This window comes from Tachysurus fulvidraco, chromosome 7, assembly GCF_022655615.1.
Source record: "Tachysurus fulvidraco isolate hzauxx_2018 chromosome 7, HZAU_PFXX_2.0, whole genome shotgun sequence".
NCBI lineage: Eukaryota > Metazoa > Chordata > Actinopteri > Siluriformes > Bagridae > Tachysurus > Tachysurus fulvidraco.
Window position 1 is genome coordinate 26,408,223 of NC_062524.1, and position 17,586 is coordinate 26,425,808.

Sequence of the window (17,586 nt, forward strand, 5' to 3'; positions counted from 1 at the left end):
AAAACAATGCCAATGAGATACAATATAGACAAAATGAGTATAAAATACGAATATAGAATGAATAAACTATATAAAATATGAATATGGAATATGAACGATCAGTTATGTACATAAAGTGTGGGAGTGCAAATAATAATATTGTACAATATTATGCTTTTTGTACAATATACAGCAGCAGTAGTGTGTAATATATACAGATGATGTGATGATTGACAGTTCTTATAAAGCAGTACTTATGATAAAAAGCAGTGAATATAATTATGGTGAGTTGTTAATCAGTGTGATTGTCTGGGGAAAGAAACTGTTCCTGTGTCTGGCAGTTTTAGTTAGCAAAGCTCTATAGTGAAGGGAAGAGAGAAGGGAGAGCAGGGACGAGCTGAAAGAGTTTGTGTCCAGGGTGCGAAGGGTCAGTAGTGATTTTCCGTGCCCGGTTTCTGGTTCTTGTGTCGTACAAGTCCTGGAGAGTGGGCAAGGGGGGGGGATTATTTTTTCTGCTAGATAGATAGATAGATAGATAGATAGATAGATAGATAGATAGATAGATAGATAGATAGATAGATAGATAGATAGATGTACAGCATGTAGTTAGATATGTAGACATATGTACAGCATGTATTATATAGTTATATATGTGCACGTATGTACAGCATGTAATATAATGTATATAGTTATATATGTAGACATATGTACAGCATGTAATATACTGTATATAGGTATATATGTAGACATATGTACAGCATGTAATATATATATAGGTATATATGTAGACATATGTACAGCATGTAATATACTGTATATACTGTAGTTATATATGTAGACATATGTACAACATGTAATATTTAGTTATATATGTGGACGTATGTACAGCATGTGATATACTGTATATAGTTATATATGTAGACATATGTACAGCATGTAATATACTGTATATAGGTATATATGTAGACATATGTACAGCATGTAATATATATAGGTATATATGTAGACATATGTACAGCATGTAATATACTGTATATACTGTAGTTATATATGTAGACATATGTACAGCATGTAATATTTAGTTATATATGTGGACGTATGTACAGCATGTGATATACTGTATATAGTTATATATGTAGACATATGTACAGCATGTAATATACTGTATATAGGTATATATGTAGACATATGTACAGCATGTAATATATATAGGTATATATGTAGACATATGTACAGCATGTAATATACTGTATATACTGTAGTTATATATGTAGACATATGTACAGCATGTAATATATAGTTATATATGTGGACGTATGTACAGCATGTAATATACTGTATATAGTTATATATGTAGACATATGTACAGCATGTAATATACTGTATATAGGTATATATGTAGACATATGTACAGCATGTAATATATATAGGTATATATGTAGACATATGTACAGCATGTAATATACTGTATATAGGTATATATGCTGACATATGTACAGCATGTAATATATATAGTTATATATGTAGACATATGTACAGCATGTAATATACTGTATATAGTTATATATGTAGACATATGTACAGCATGTAATATACTGTATATACTGTAGTTATATATGTAGACATATGTACAGCATGTAATATATTGTATATACTGTAGTTATATATGTAGACATATGTACAGCATGTAATATACTGTATATACTGTAGTTATATATGTAGACATATGTACAGCATGTAATATATTGTATATACTGTAGTTATATATGTAGACATATGTACAGCATGTAATATACTGTATATACTGTAGTTATATATGTAGACATATGTACAGCATGTAATATACTGTATATACTGTAGTTATATATGTAGACATATCTACAGCATGTAATATACTGTATATAGGTATATATGTAGACATATGTACAGCCTGTAATATACTGTATATAGGTATATATGTAGACATATGTACAGCATGTAATATATATATAGTTATATATGTAGACATATGTACAGCATGTAATATACTGTATATAGGTATATATGTAGACATATGTACAGCATGTAATATACTGTATATACTGTAGTTATATATGTAGACATATGTACAGTATGTAATATACTGTATATAGGTATATACGTGACACGTACTGTATGTACAGCATGTAATATATATAATTATATATGTAGACATATGTACAGTATGTAATATATATAATTATATATGTAGACATATGTACAGTATGTAATATATAGGTATATATGTAAACAAATGTACAGTAAATAAATATAAAGGCTATGGCAGTGCAGAGATGTGGACACACTGAAGCGTTTTAAGGTTTTGCTCCCATGTTTGCTTGCTAACTATTAGAATTTTCTAATTTCCCTAACCATTTATTAGTATTGTTAAATACATGGACCATTCTAATTCCCTGCCTATATCATATACTCGCTAAAAAAAACCTTTAAAAAAATAAATAAATCACGTTTTGCCCCAAGCACCATGGGTGTTTGTGTACAAGGAGCTTGTCTCGGTGTCCCAGTAGTTCTTGTCTTTTAAACCGTTGTTATTTTTTAGAGAAGTCTCTATACAGGCACGGTAGGTTAAATCTGTAACACTGACCATAATAATCCCTGATTTAAGACCACAATCATGAACCCATCAACGTCAGAACATCATCGCTAACGCTAACCGCATAGCTCGTTGCTAAGCTACTCGCTCTATTTGGCTCTATTTCAAAGTGTTTACTGTAATAGAACAGAACCAGTAGCCGCCTAGGTGTGTAACAGGTGTGTGAAAGCGAACAGAAATAAGCTTTTTATGAGCGTTATGTGATCTGACAGGACAAACAAAAGACACGCTTTTGATATAGGTGTCTGTTTTTTGTGGATAACGAGCTGCTGTTATTGTAGTCAGTCAACAGAAACGTATTAACAACACGGTGTAAAGCGTATAAAATGTTCACTTGTTGATACGGTGAAGGTTTCGTTAGCCTCCTGTGTCATAACTTTGTAACAGTCAGTAAGGTTCCTGTTTGAAGACAGGAAAGTCTTCAAAACAGAGTTTACAAGGTGTTTCGTTTATTTTTGTTTGTTTGTTTCATCTCGGCACAAGACATTGGGAGACGTGGTGCTACAGGAAATATATATAGGAGCCTACAGTATATATTTATATATCTTTAAAAAAAAATTAACAACAGCTAAAATAAATAAATAAATAATAATAAGGAACGATTTCCCCATAAAGTGACATAACACATAACATAAGAAAACATAACACACACGCACACACACTTAGCAAAAGATCTCCAAAATGCTCTAAAACTCGTGAACCACTGCACACACCCAGACCATTAGGAACTATTCTTTTGATCTCTGGTGCTTTATCTCTATGGCAACCATATCAGAAGCAGTTAAAGTGGCCTCATTGGGACTGCTGTCTGTATTTATGTATGTGTGTGTGTGTGTGTGTGTGTGTGGGTGGGTGTGTGAATGGTTGGGGGAAGGGTAAGCCACGGTGGTGATATACGTATATTCCAAGGTTACAGGGTTAACAATCACAGACAGAGTGAGACGTATTGCGTTTAATTTCTTCAGGTAGTTTATTATAAGGTTTCCGAATGCTAATTGGTGACCTCAAACACCTCGCGTAGATCCGTTCATCCGTACAGTCGCTACCTACGTCAGGTGATTTATTCTGGTTTGTCGTGGTTACCGTAGATCCCTAAACCTCGTCTGAGGCGTTTCTTATGATTCTTCATTTCTGAATAAAACATCTTCCATGTTTCTTTTAAGAGTACATTCATTTGGATCAAACTGTTTTCTGGTCACAGGAACTAATCTAGCCTACAGCAAGCAGTGGTGTGAGAGAGCCACAAACCCGAGCCAGGCGGTATGATTGAATTCACTTGTCCACACTGCTTCCTGTTTGAAGGTTTTCAATGGCAGTGTAAAGGGAGATGTGGGTGAGGTGCAGAAAAGAGTGAATGCTTGCTAGAGTATTGTGCATGGCGTTGCCAAGGAAAAGTAGATAAGATAAAAAAAAAAAAAATCATCAGACGTACCAGGTGACATCATACTTAGGTTCATTATCACAGAAATATGCAAATGATCTGCTTATATATCAGAGTGATTTACCAATGATTATAATGTAGTTCGGATAAAGCGGTAGAAAATGAATGAATGAATGAATAATGTTTCATTCATTAATAAACATCACATTGAGTTTAAGAGTTTAGTTGTACTAAGGAATGTTCTGGAGAAAAGTTATTTACTTTATCCATTTGTTCACTCACCAGTATCTTACCAATAACCAGTAAGAAACCAGTAAGTGTAGACCCTTCTGTCCTAGAGACCTCCGCAGTGTAGAGAAACTTTATCAAAGCACCGACACCCGAGACCATAAATGAAACGCTTCACCACATCAAATATTATCCCTAAATTTTTTATTAGACATTTCTAAATCTGTTCATTATTTTCCTTCCGATTCTGCAAAGCATCCGCCATGCAAGCCGCTGCGTATAATCTACTAATAATTAACAATTTAGTAGAATACGATGACATCATGCTGTATGTTAAATTTGCATATACACCTTTTTATTTATATATATATTTTAAAAGCAAAGTTCTTTTGATGTGAAATGAAAAATAGTGAAACGAGAATAAAGCACAAGGTGCAGTTAAAGTAAAAATCGAAACCAAATGAATAACTTTCGTGACCAATCTTTGTCTTTAAAACCGTATCTCAGGTACACTCATAAAAACAGCCCAGTGAGTGTTCAGAGGGTAATTAAGGGCTCTTAGCTTCCAGGAAAGAAAAGCGCTCTACTCCGAAGCCTTTCTAATAGTTACAGGCTTTAACCCTTTAAGTGCAGAGTCATGCTGGTTTGCAGGTTTTGTCCAGCTGCATTAGAGAACAGTTCTTCTGCAGAGCTGCTTATTATTTTTAATAACACACTGGGCTATTTTATATTTCTATAAAAATCTCAGAATTATTATTATCTGGAAAAGAAAATGGTTTTTTTTGGAAATTCTGAGAGTTGCTATGGTGATATGTCATACACTGTGATGTACAGCTACAGGAACCCAAGAGCAGGTTATGGTCCACGCAGGTGCCTTCTAAACATCTCCTAAAATCACAGCAATGAGTTCACTGGCTATATTCTACAGCAAGCTCTGAAGTTTGTGGAACAAAGAAATGTCACAACATAATTAAAGACTGTTGGAATGTCGAGTCGCTGTCACTCACGGTTAAACACACGGACGCTCACCAATATTGAAAGGAAGTATTATTTTCTGCCTGATCACTATGGTAACTGTATAAGAAGCAGTGGTTTCAATTTTACATTTTATATATATACGTGTGTGTGTGTGTGTTTGGGGGAAGGGATCACTATTGTGATGGTAATTTCTCTTCCAAGGTTACAGCATCTTTATTGCTTTATTCCTTTATTATATTTTATTTATTTATTTTTTTTACTTTTACAATTTTATGCAGATTATTCCACGATGAATACATTAATATATTAATACAAATATATCAAACAAATAAAAACAAACTTTCATTTCCACCCTTGATCTTCAGGGGAAGGAAAGGAAGATTGTGGAAGATACACAATTGTGCAGTTCATGGTGGAGTTTCCCTTGAGGGAAACGAAGTATCGGCTGATCTCCTATCGTGATTTGGCCTGGACAATGTCATCGGAGCGAGCCAAAAAAAACGAAAAAAAAAAACCAAACAGCCAGACTGCTCGTGTAAAAATGCAAGATGTATCTTTTGAACCAAAATACAGACATGGATAAATGAAGCAAACGATACGGACAAAACAGCATCGTCTCACACACTTATTATCGTCATACACACACTATTAAGACAGAAGAAGGAATCAGACACAGCTTACACAGGAACTCTTTAATTCTAGCATTATGGCAGCACAGCAAAACCCAAACAAAGCAAAATGTGTTCTTCTGAATAGAAGTAGAATACTGACATCTGTAGGTCTGAGTGTGTGTGTAAAGAATAATGCTAGAGGTTGTACTGCAAAACGGTGACACTTTAACCTTTATGTGCATGAAGCGATGAATCAGTCTGATTAGCTGAGTGCGATTCCTCGCCGTGGCTAACAGACGACGTCGATACACTTACACGATCAGACACATAACAGTGTATGCATGTATTTGGGCCTAATCCAACTTAGAGTAAGTTTAAACACAGTAGCACTCAGGAAGTGGTATTTGAAAGTGACGTGACATACGCATAAGTGACCCACACTCAGAATTCGTTCTCCGCATTTAACCCATTCAAAGTGCATACAAACACCGTGAACACACACACACACACACACACACACACACACACTGTGAACACACACACTGTGAACACACACACGGCAGTGAACACACACACACTGTGAACACACACCCGGAACAGTGGGCAGCCATTTATACTGCGGTGCCCGGGGAGCAGTTGTGTGTGTGTGTGTGGGGGGGTTGTGGGTGGTTTTGTTCATTTAGATATACCAAAGATATTAAACGTTCATAATTAAAATACTTCTGTATTAATCGTATTATTTATTTATTACTATTATTTATTCATTCTAATATATTATTAAAATAGTAAATGGAATTAAAGAACAATATTTTCACTCTGCAAAGTGAGTCACATTTTGTACGAAAGCTAATAAACGGGGAACGTCTCCGTCCGGACGTGACGCTGGTCATATTTTCAAAAGTTCTAAGAATCTCCTGGAGGTATTTTTGTGCTTCTGCCTCATGACCTGCATCCTGTAAACACGTACTGCTAGCATGGTCACATTGTCCTTCCTCATCATCACACACAGTTAACCACTGAGCATGTCATGGTAGTACGATATGGCTACATGCATCGTCATCAATATCGTCACTATACTACCCTTTTAATCGTTAACACGCAGCCTTGGTGCAGGAGTAAGTCAACCCTCTGAACCCTGCCGTGTTGCTCATTTGGCCTGCTGTCAAGTTTAGGTTCCAGATATTTGTTAGCAGTTACAGTTTTACCACAAAGAACCTGCCATGTGACGTCTTCATGTTGCTGTATCTCATGTTGGACTAAAACAAGCCCTAAAACAGACAGAATCCCACTCTCAGGTCCATAGCAGGTACCTGGCTGCCCCATTGACCAAGAGCCTAAACACTTGCCCTGTCAACCTCTGATAAAAAGAGGCATCATGCATGAGATGGCCATCCAGGGTCTTGGTCTCACGGTGAGCTCAGAGTAGAGATCCCCGACACGGACACAGACTATAAGATGTATTGACATGAGACTGTTATATTCTATAAGTTAACCAAATGATTGAGCTCACAGTGAACACAGAGGTTCTCCAGGCCCTGTGGAACAATTCCATTGTACAAGGTGTCTGGATGTTCTTCTACAGTTACACGTGAACTTTCTGACCTTTTCAGACAAAGTTATGAAAAATATAACTTATGTAACCGTGGTTCTATGAGCAAGAGATAAATGTGTAGGTTCCCGGTTACTAGAACCGGTGCAGATCCAGAAGGAACACGGAGTGATATTCGCCATCTCTGGTCACGATGTTCATACAAGCACGGTTACTGACGGCTCAACGTTCACACACTTGTGCGTCTTGAGCGTACTGGAATGCGGGAATCTCCTTCCGCACTCCGAGCAGTGATACGGCTTTTCTCCCGTGTGAATGCGCTGGTGTATCTGGAGATGACTCTGCCGTCTGAAACTCTTTCTGCACTGTAAGCAGTGAAACGGCTTTTCTCCCGTGTGAATGCGCTGGTGTAGCTGCAGGGTGCCTTTTCGACTAAAACTCTTCCCGCAATGTGAGCAGTGATGCGGTTTCTCTTGGGCGTGAATGCGCTGGTGAGCCTGAAGATGACTCTGGTGAGCGAAGTTCTTCCCGCACTGCGAGCAATGATACGGCTTCTCTCCGGTATGGATACGTTTGTGTACTTGGAGATGACTTTCGTAAGGAAAACTCTTCCCGCATTGTAAGCACATATAAGTCTTCTCCCCACCGTGAGTGCGCTGATGCGTTTGCAGAGTGCTCTTTCGGGTAAAACTTTTCCCGCACTCCGAGCAGCAGTGCGGCTTCTCTTCTGTGTGAATGCGCTGGTGTATATAGAGATTACTCTGTCGTCTAAAACTCTTCCCGCACTCCGAGCAGCAGTACGGCTTCTCTCCGGTGTGAATGAGCTGGTGCTGCCGGAGGTGACTCTGGTGAGTAAAGTTCTTTCCACACTGTAAGCAGTGGAAAGGCTTCTCTCCTGTGTGAAGACGCTGGTGCACGTGGAAAGCACAATGGTGAGCGAAACTCTTCCCGCACTGCGAGCAGTGATATGGCTTCTCTCCCGTGTGAATGCGTTGGTGTATTTGTAAATTACTTTGGTAAGTGAAACTCTTGCCGCAGTCCGAGCAACGGAACGGCTTCTCTCCGGTGTGAATGTGTTGGTGCCTTAGGAGATTGCTCTGGTGAGCAAAACTCTTGCCGCACTGTAAGCACCGAAAGGGCTTTTCTTCCGTGTGAGTGCGCTGGTGTATTTCCAGATTGCGCTGAAAAGTAAAACTCTTCCCACACTCCGAGCACGGATACAGCTTGTCTCCTGTGTGAATGAGTTGGTGCGTTTGGAGATGATTCTGTCGTGTAAAACTCTTCCCGCACTGCAAGCAGCTGAACGGCTTGTCTCCCGTGTGAATGCGCTGGTGTGCCTGGAGATTGCCTTGTCGCGTAAACCTTTTGCCACACTGCGAGCAGTGGTACGGCTTTTCTCCGGTGTGAATACGCTCGTGTGCTTGGAGATTACTGTGACGCGTAAAACTCTTCCCGCATTGTAAACAGCCGTACGGCTTTTCTCCGGTGTGAATGCGCTCGTGTGTCTCGAGGTGGTTCTGTTGAGTAAAACTCTTCCCGCACTGTGTACAATGGTACGGCCTTTCTCTTTCGTGAATGCACGGGTGTCTTTGGAGAGAACTCTGGTGTGCGAAAGTCTTGCCGCATTGCGAGCAGCGAAACGGCTTCTCTCCGGTGTGAATGCGCTGGTGGGTTTTCAGATGGCTTTTCCGTCTGAAACTCTTCTTACACTGTGAACAGTGATAGGGTTTTACTCCCGTGTGAATGCGCTGGTGCGTTTGGAGGTTGCCCTGTCGTCTAAACCTCTTTCCGCACTGCGAGCAAGGGTACGGCTGCTCTCCGGTGTGAACGAGCTGGTGGATTTGTAGGGTTCTAAGGAAAGCAAAACTCTTCTCACACTCTGAACATCGGTAGAGTTTCTCTTCTACATGAACGTGCTGGTGATCGGTCTGGTGAGTCAAACTCTCTCCACACCGTGAGCTATTATACAGGTTTTCTTCTGTGTTGACGCATCGGTGCGTTTGGAAATCACTCGAGTGTGTAAAACTCTTCCCGCAGTGACTGGCGACTTCTTGATCTTGTCCAGGAAAAGTACAGAGAGTGCCAGAATGTGTCTGCTGAACTGGAGAGCTTCCTGTGGGCAAATCCATCAGATCCTCCTTACAGTGGCTCCGTCTGATGTGTTTCTGGAGATACATTTTTGATGTATATGAAAGATGACATAAGGAACAGGAGAAGATTTGCACCAGGCCGTCTGTCGTTTCTGGAACATTGAAGAAAAAAAAAGTATTAGAGACTTTTGCTGCTTTAGGAACTGAACAAACACTAAATAATAAAATGAAAGATATGTAGACGACGAACTGTCACGTGATTGGGAAAAGAGAGGGTTATAAATCACCACTGCTGGGCATTAGGTGTAGTGAGAAGTAAAAAAATAAATAAATAAATAAATCATGATGTTTGGACATAACCGTTTATGGAGGACTTTTTGTTCCAGAGGCAGTTGAACTCAGGGTCATGATCTCTGGGGTACTCCTCTCCGTACCACACCAACAGCTCCTGTCCTGATTTGATGGGTTGACAGCAACGGTAGTGAATCCCTCCTCTGTACTGGAACGCCACGAGATTCTGTTCTTCACCGTTACGAGCACAATTGACATACCTTTATGAACGAGGGAACAAGTCGGGGGTGGGGGGTGGGGTAATAGGGAAAAAACAGGTCAATCCTGTCAACTATTTGTATAGAAAAAGCGTCAGATTTCAGAAGGCTGTGGCAGGGATTTACTACACAATGTACCTCATCCAGTTAGCATGGATCTCTTTCTTGGCATCTATATACTCATTACACTGCCTGCTCCTGTATATCTGCAAAAAATATTATTTTATCCATTAATGCAAATAACATGTTTTATATGGTATGAAGTATTGTTTTATTGGGGATGCAGTAGCTTAGTGGTTAAGGTGTTGGATTACTGATCGAATTGTCGTGAGTTTGAATCCCAGGTAGAGGTCTTCACGGGTCCACTTAGATCCGAAAACCCGAGGTCCGACCCGAGACCCGAGCGGGTTCGGGTCTAAAAGTTTCACGTGTGCCTCGGCCACAGGTCGGGTATAATAATAGCGGCATCGGGTCTCGGGTAGTTTAAAATGAATGTGTTTTTACTGAACGGACCCGAGAAGACCCGAACTACTGTATCTCGTGTGTGTGTGCATCGACTCGAGTCCTTTTCCAACCTCTCCTCTGTTTGCCAAGACCGCTTGCGACATATGGCTGGTGACGTGTGGCTGGCGGTGAGCTAATTTTCGCTGAAACAGACCTGTCAATCAATTTTGAATCCTTGCTATAGTCAAGTCAAATCAAGTCAAGAAGCTTTTATTGTCTTTTCAACCATATATAGCTGTTGCAGTACACAGTGAAATGAGACAGGATCAGGGTGCTACATAACACAAAGACAGGGTTAAGGACATGTAAGTAGTCTTAGCCACATAAAGTGCAACTGTGCAACCTGGTGCAAACAGTGCAGGACAAGACAAACAAGACAGTGCAGGAAAAAAGACAGTGCAGGACAAAAAACAGTATATAGTATAGAGGTTACTTTAGTGTAGAGTTATGCAACATTCGGGTCCACTCGGGTTAAAAAAAAATTACAACGGGTCGGGGGGGGGCTCAGGTCGAATTTTTTCGGGTTTGTCTCGGGTCGGGTCTTTCTAAAAAAAATATATATATATATATACACGTCGGGCTCGGGTAAAAAGTGATTCGGGTCACTTCGGGTCTGGTACATTTCTTTAAACCCGAGAAGACCTCTAATCCCAGGTCCACCGAGCTGCCACTGCCGAGCCCCTGAGCGACTCTGACTCACCACCCAGGAGTAGCCACTGTTCACGGCTTCCTCACCGTCTACCTTCTCTCCCTCATACGGCCCGAAATGCACACCAACCGGAACGGTCATCCCCTTATTAAACACACCCAAGCCTGCGCCAGAAATATTAGACAGTTGGACTTCCAGACCAAAAGGAAGGGTTAATCTGGCTCGATGGGCGACCCCCACTTGAACAGGGGTATCAGGAATGAAAACAGCTGGACCATGAAGCTCGCACTTGTTGATGTAGAACGACTTGCAATCCTCACAGTCTTGAAGTACAAAAACAAAGGTTATAAAAATGTAAAGACAGATTAAAAAAAATACCTTCAAACACATCCAGGACCAGAATGAACAAAATCTAGAACAGGTTTAGAAATGAAATAAAATTATTTTGTATGCACAACATTATTATTAATGATTAAACTCTGGATTATATTTAAAAAAAAAAAAAAAAAAAATTCACTTTGTCGTCTTTTATGACCCAACAAATTTTCATTAAATTACTGTTAGTGTTAAAGATGTAAAGGAGATAAAGAGGACAATGGGTTCTGTTGTCTTACAGAGGTATTCATCATCATTTTCAGGCTCTTCTTTAACATGTCTTATCTGTTCTTCTTCCATGGTACCGAGCTCCAAAGAGTTTGATGTCCCTTGACCTACAATTAATAAACAAATAAAATCAATAAAATCCCACAATATAGCGATAATGTTTCATTCGTACGTCTCTAGCTTTCTGTTGTCTTACCGATGTAACCTTCATCTTCAGATTTTTCCACTTTTATAATCTTCAGTAATCCTTCGTCCTGTTCAGCGACAGTGGTGATGTCTCCCAGAGAGCCTGATATCCCTTCTTTTGAATCTGGACACCTTTCTGTCTGCACATCTTTGCAAAGCTATTGACCAAAGAACAATAAAGTCTTCTGTAGAAACTTGTCTTGTTGTAATCCTTTATGAAAATCTTGTGCGACTGTGAACACTGCATGTGTCCGAGGTTTAGAAATGATAAAACTCTTTGGTTTTTTTTGTACCAAACAAGTTCTTTTGAAACCATCTACACATATTAAACCTTAATCGAAGGTCTATAAACATTGAGTACGAATGCTGTGTGTCTGAGTTCAGACATGTTAAAGCAGTTTGAGGGACCAGGAATTATTCTGTTCTGCTGTGTTATAAGAGTGTTTACTATTTTGTTTTGTTTTATAATCAGGTTAATAACACGTTACGAAATCTCTACGGGATTTAATCTCTACTTTAGTCTTTAGGTCATACATCATACAACAGAGGGTGAAGACTATCAAATACTTCCTCCTGGATGTATGAAACCTCCTAGATGTATGAATCTTACGAGCTGTCTGCCATCTTACACGTGACCGAACGGCACAGCGAAAGTTCGCACACAACTGTGAAGTTTGTGCGTAGTTATTAGCTGGAGTATTAGCTTGATTGTAAAGGATCTCAGCCATCCCAACAATGGACTCTTTCTTTGTTGCGTTCAGGGAAACGCTTCCGCTCCTTGAAAGCAAACACAGAGAGAACGAGGAGAAGCTTCTTCTCGCAGGCCATTCGGAGTCTAAACCAGGAAACACCCAGGATCTAGTACTGGACCGATCTCTTCATCTTCACTGTTTTTATGCACACGTTTTATGTCACTTTATCTCTGGACTTGCACAGCACAGTCACACTTTATACACTACATACACTATTTACACATCATACTGCACATGGACACTTTAAGAACAATCTTTAAAAACCACACACATTTATATATATATATATATATATATATATATATATATATATATATATATATATATATATATGCGTGTGTGTGTATGTATGTGTATATATTATTTATATATATATATAAATAATTTCTCCACTCCACATATTTTATATAGTTTCTTTTTTAAATATAGTTTATACTTTTTTATTTATCCATCTCCTTCTGGTTTTGGTTTATTTTTTTTATCCTAAATTGCATTCCTTTTTTATGCTTATATACCAGACAGATGCAAAAAGCATTGCACGGCATGTCGTACCCTGTTTGATTTGATTTGAGTAACATGTGCAAGCCTAGCGGTTAAGGTGTTGGGCTACCAACCGCATGGTTGCGAGGTCGAATCCCAAATCCACCATGCTGCCACTGTTGGGCCCCTGAGCGAGGCCCTTAAACCTCAATTGCTCATATGTATTAAAAAAATGAGATAATGTAAAATGCTGGAAATGTAAAAGAGTAGCTAAAGGCATTAGGTTACACACACATACAGTATATAAAGCACATATACAGTATAATTAAGGGTTTTGTAACTTTCCCTCGACAGATATTACACCGATATATTCATATAAAATGTTAAAGCCCTGTTAATCGGCTATTAATTATTTATTTATGGAGTTTGTGACTCTTACAGTTGTATTATAAGTGACTGTGATGATTATAAGTGTTTGTGTGAGAGTGATGTGGTTATTACAAGTGTATTAGAATGTTAACGTGTCATAAAAATATAAAAATAAACCAAACATGAAGAAAATCTAGACTTTAATATCGTAGAGAATGTGTATACACACACACACACACACACACACACACACACACACACACACACACACACACACACACACTTCCATAGAGCTGCTGAACTTAAGTTTTTGCGCATGCGTCGTAACCAGGGCGACGCGGTTAGACCCGCGCATGCGCAGTAGATTTTTGTACATCTGCCCCGTTTAGTCTTTATTGTATTTGTAAACGTTAACACACATGAGCAAGTCTTACCTGTGCACGAACATGACAACCTGTTCTGCCTTCTTCTGCTTCCATTTCTAAAAGATCTGGATTTAAAAAATAAATAAATAATGTTATGGAGTTTTATTATAAATACTGATTTAATTGATAATGGAGACAGATCGTAATGTTGTCGAACCTCACTGCAGTTTCTTTCTTTACATATTTATACGTTTGTAGATTAGAAGCAGGTTGACAAAAAAAAGATGAGTAAATAGATTAAAAAGATCAGCTGTCCTAAAAGGGAAAAAATAAAACTGCTCGTCTTCTTCTTCGGTTGATGGCGGTTTGTAGTCCAGCGCCACCTGCTGTATTGGAGGATGCAGGAGAATAGAGTCTGGCTTTATAGAGTACTAGAGAAATGACAGAATATATACTGTACATGACATAAGGTGTAAAGGTGATTCTGTGATTCTAGCCTTTCTCACAGCTTTCTCCAGGTTTATTTCCACTTACTTTAATCAGAGAATGCTTTTTTTTGTTTTTAATACAGGGTGCTTGAATTGAGACAGGATACAGAAGGTTAAGGGTCTTGCTCAACAGAGTCAACTTGCTGGTCAAATTTTGTGGACGTTTGACAATCGCACACGTATATGGTTCTTCTTTAGGGGGGATGCGGTAGCCTATGGCAGCGCTGTCCGATCTTATCCACAAAGGGCCGGTGTGGGTGCAGGTTTTCATTCCAACCGAGCAAAAGCCACACCTGATTCACCTGTTTAATCAGTTGTTCTTGGCTTTTAGTAGACTCAGGTGTGGCTTCTGCTTGGTTGGAATGAAAACCTGCACCCACACGGGCCCTTTCCGGATAAGATTGGACACCACCGGTCAATGGTTAAGGTGTTGGACTACATGTAAAAAATGTCTCTCTATGATAGAGGGATGTGGGAGCCTAGCGGTTAAGGTGTTGGATTATTGATCGGAAGGTGGTGAGTTTGAATCCCAGGTCCTCCAAGCTGCCACTGTTGAGCCCCTGAACAAGGCCCTTAAGCCTCAGTTAAATAAGTTGTAAGTTACTCTGGATAAAGGTGTCTGCCATATGATGTAAATGTAAATGGAGCATTACAGTTTCTCCTCACTGGAGAGAAGTAAGAGGTCCAAACCTGCTCCATAGGACAATGCACCCATGCACAAAGTGAGCTCCATGAAGGTATAGGTTGTCAAGGTTGGAGTGGAGGAACTTCACAGAGTAATGACCTCAACCACACTGAACACCTCGGGGATGAACTGGAACCTCAGGCAGATCTCACTTCTGATGAAGTTTCAGAAATGTAACTTAAAGGTAATTCACTGTCTTGTGAGTTAAAACAAAGGTTATTTTCAAGCTGAGTTCACTTCTGCTTTTTCAATGCAGGGGGTGATCTTTGTTTTGTTTTTTTCTGGACATGTGACAGTCATACTTGTATATGGTTCTTCTTTAGGGCGGATGTGGTAGTCTAGTGGTTAAGGTGTTGGACTACATGTAAAAAAAAATGTCTCTCTATGATGGAGCATTACAGTTTCTTTTCACTGGAGCTAAGAGGTCCAAACCTTCCATACGACAATGCCCCCGTGCACAAAGGTATAGACTGTCAAGGTTGGAGTGGAGGAACTTCACAGAGCACAGAGTAATGACCTCAACCACACTAAACACCTCTGAACCTCACGCAACTCTCTCTCACACACACACATTGTGGCCTACAGATGTCAGTATAATTCTTCCAGTCTGAGGAACGCGGTCATGTCCATTTGTCGATTCACTCTGTGGTTTATATTGTGCTACCATATGACTAGTTTAAATAAACAACAGTTGTGTAATATATTTGATATTGTTTGTATGGTCATTTATTTATGCTGGATAAATTGATAGTATAACATCTTTAAAAAAAAATAGTGTCGTACGTTTATGAATTTTTTTGTGTTATGATATATTATAATAGATAGTGTTAGTTGTTTTCTGTGTATAGCTACGATGGATGTGCATTTGGTTTAAATTGTGTTTCTGGTTATATTTTTATTGTCGATTTTTACTGTTTGTAGATAATTTGTGGATTATTTACTATTTGGGCCTTTTAAAAAAAAATTGTGGCTTATCTGTGGGTTTACAGAGTGTGTGAAATCTTTTGTGCTTAATGCATGAAATAAAAAAAAGAAACATTATATTTTGAAGAAAAAAAGTGTGTAGCGCCGCAATCTTCAATGACATTTCAATCGAGTTCTTTAGAAAAGCCGGAAAAATCTGTTGACTTTGTTCTGCCTTTATTTTTCACATTAAACTAAATGGTGTGTAAAAGTTGAATCAGACCTTGGATTAGTAGGCTGTTGGTGACATCCTATTTGTTTTGTGGGATTTAAATGCTGTGTTAGTAAGTTTGTGAGTGTCTTCGTTGGTTGTACATCATTTGTTTTGTGTGTATTTGGACTTCACTCGTGTGTTTTACCAGAATGAACCATGACGCACTGCACACTCAGCCGTTGCCGCATTGCTTACTGACTAGTGAACTGTGAGAAAACAAAAGCAGGATTTAGCCCACAGGGGCAATTGATGTGTTGTCACACACACTTTCCAACTCTGTGTGTGTGTGTGTGTGTGTGTGTGTGTGTGTGTGTGTGTGTGTGTGTGTGTGTGTGTGTGTGTGTGTGTGTGTGTGTGTAAAAAATACTGAGAGCAAACACTCACACATTTATTATGCCCACATGTCAACAGTTTGACGATGGTACTGACTAAATTCTCTCTCTCTCTCTCTCTCTCTCTCTCTCTCTCTCTCTCTCTCTCTCTCTCTCTCTCTCTCTCTCTCTCACTCACACACACACACACACACACACACACACACACACACACACACACACACACACACACACTCACACACAGAGTGATGCATAAATAGATAAGTAAGTTAATGCTTAAATATGCTACAGCAGTAAAAATAAATAAATTAAATCCTGAGCTCTGTATGTGTGTGTGTGTGTGTGTGTGTGTGTGTGTGTGTGTGTGTGTGTGTGTGTGTTTCTGTGCATTCCTGAGATTTAACACTTTGATTAAAATGATCAGATTTGACCAAATGTTCCTTACTTTTGGAGTGTTTGAATAGGAGGAAAAGTGTTTACCTGCTATAACACACCTCCCTTCAGTTTATTTTTTGATCTATAAAAACTGGCTCAGATGAATCTTGAAACGACTCGTGACTCGTGAATCGATTCTTTATATTTCTGCATTAACAGAACCCTTTTCTCTTGTGTTAACAAGGGGTATGGAATCTTTGTGGTGAAAAATAAAATAAAATAAAATTATCCATTGAAATAATTAAGATGAATCAGTGAAGTGAAGTGAAAATGGACTTCCCAGTGATTCATGAATCAAATGAATAAAAATCGCCTTGCTTTGTTTCAAAAGAGTAGAGTCGAATCCCTAAAGCGAATCGAATCCCTAAAGGCCGTCACCTAGGCAACGCTTAAAATAATAAACACGCTTTTTATTAGTGCTGAAGTTTGTGCTTTGCTTAAAAACACGTTTTAAAAACTATCTATTGTTTCAGTAAATGAATAATGAAACAAAAAGATACGAAAACATAGAAGTAAAACTTAGGGTTGCCAGGTCGGTATAAAAAAACAGACCTGAAATTATATA

The 17,586-nt window shown here is 38.9% G+C and overlaps 1 protein-coding gene across 1 annotated transcript; it reads right to left on the minus strand.

Annotated features, from left to right (window-relative positions):
• Positions 1–5,916: 5,916 nt before the first annotated feature.
• LOC113650029 (zinc finger protein 271-like) lies at positions 5,917–14,277 on the minus strand. Its single transcript, XM_027158057.2, has 8 exons — positions 14,122–14,277; positions 13,974–14,029; positions 11,949–12,096; positions 11,764–11,859; positions 11,201–11,472; positions 10,135–10,202; positions 9,809–9,999; positions 5,917–9,600 (listed from the first exon to the last, which is right to left on the minus strand). The coding sequence occupies exons 2-8, from the start codon at positions 14,016–14,018 to the stop codon at positions 7,556–7,558; spliced, it is 2,865 nt and encodes a 954-aa protein (XP_027013858.2). The 5' UTR covers positions 14,019–14,029; positions 14,122–14,277; the 3' UTR covers positions 5,917–7,555.
• Between the last annotated feature and the right edge of the window lie 3,309 nt (positions 14,278–17,586).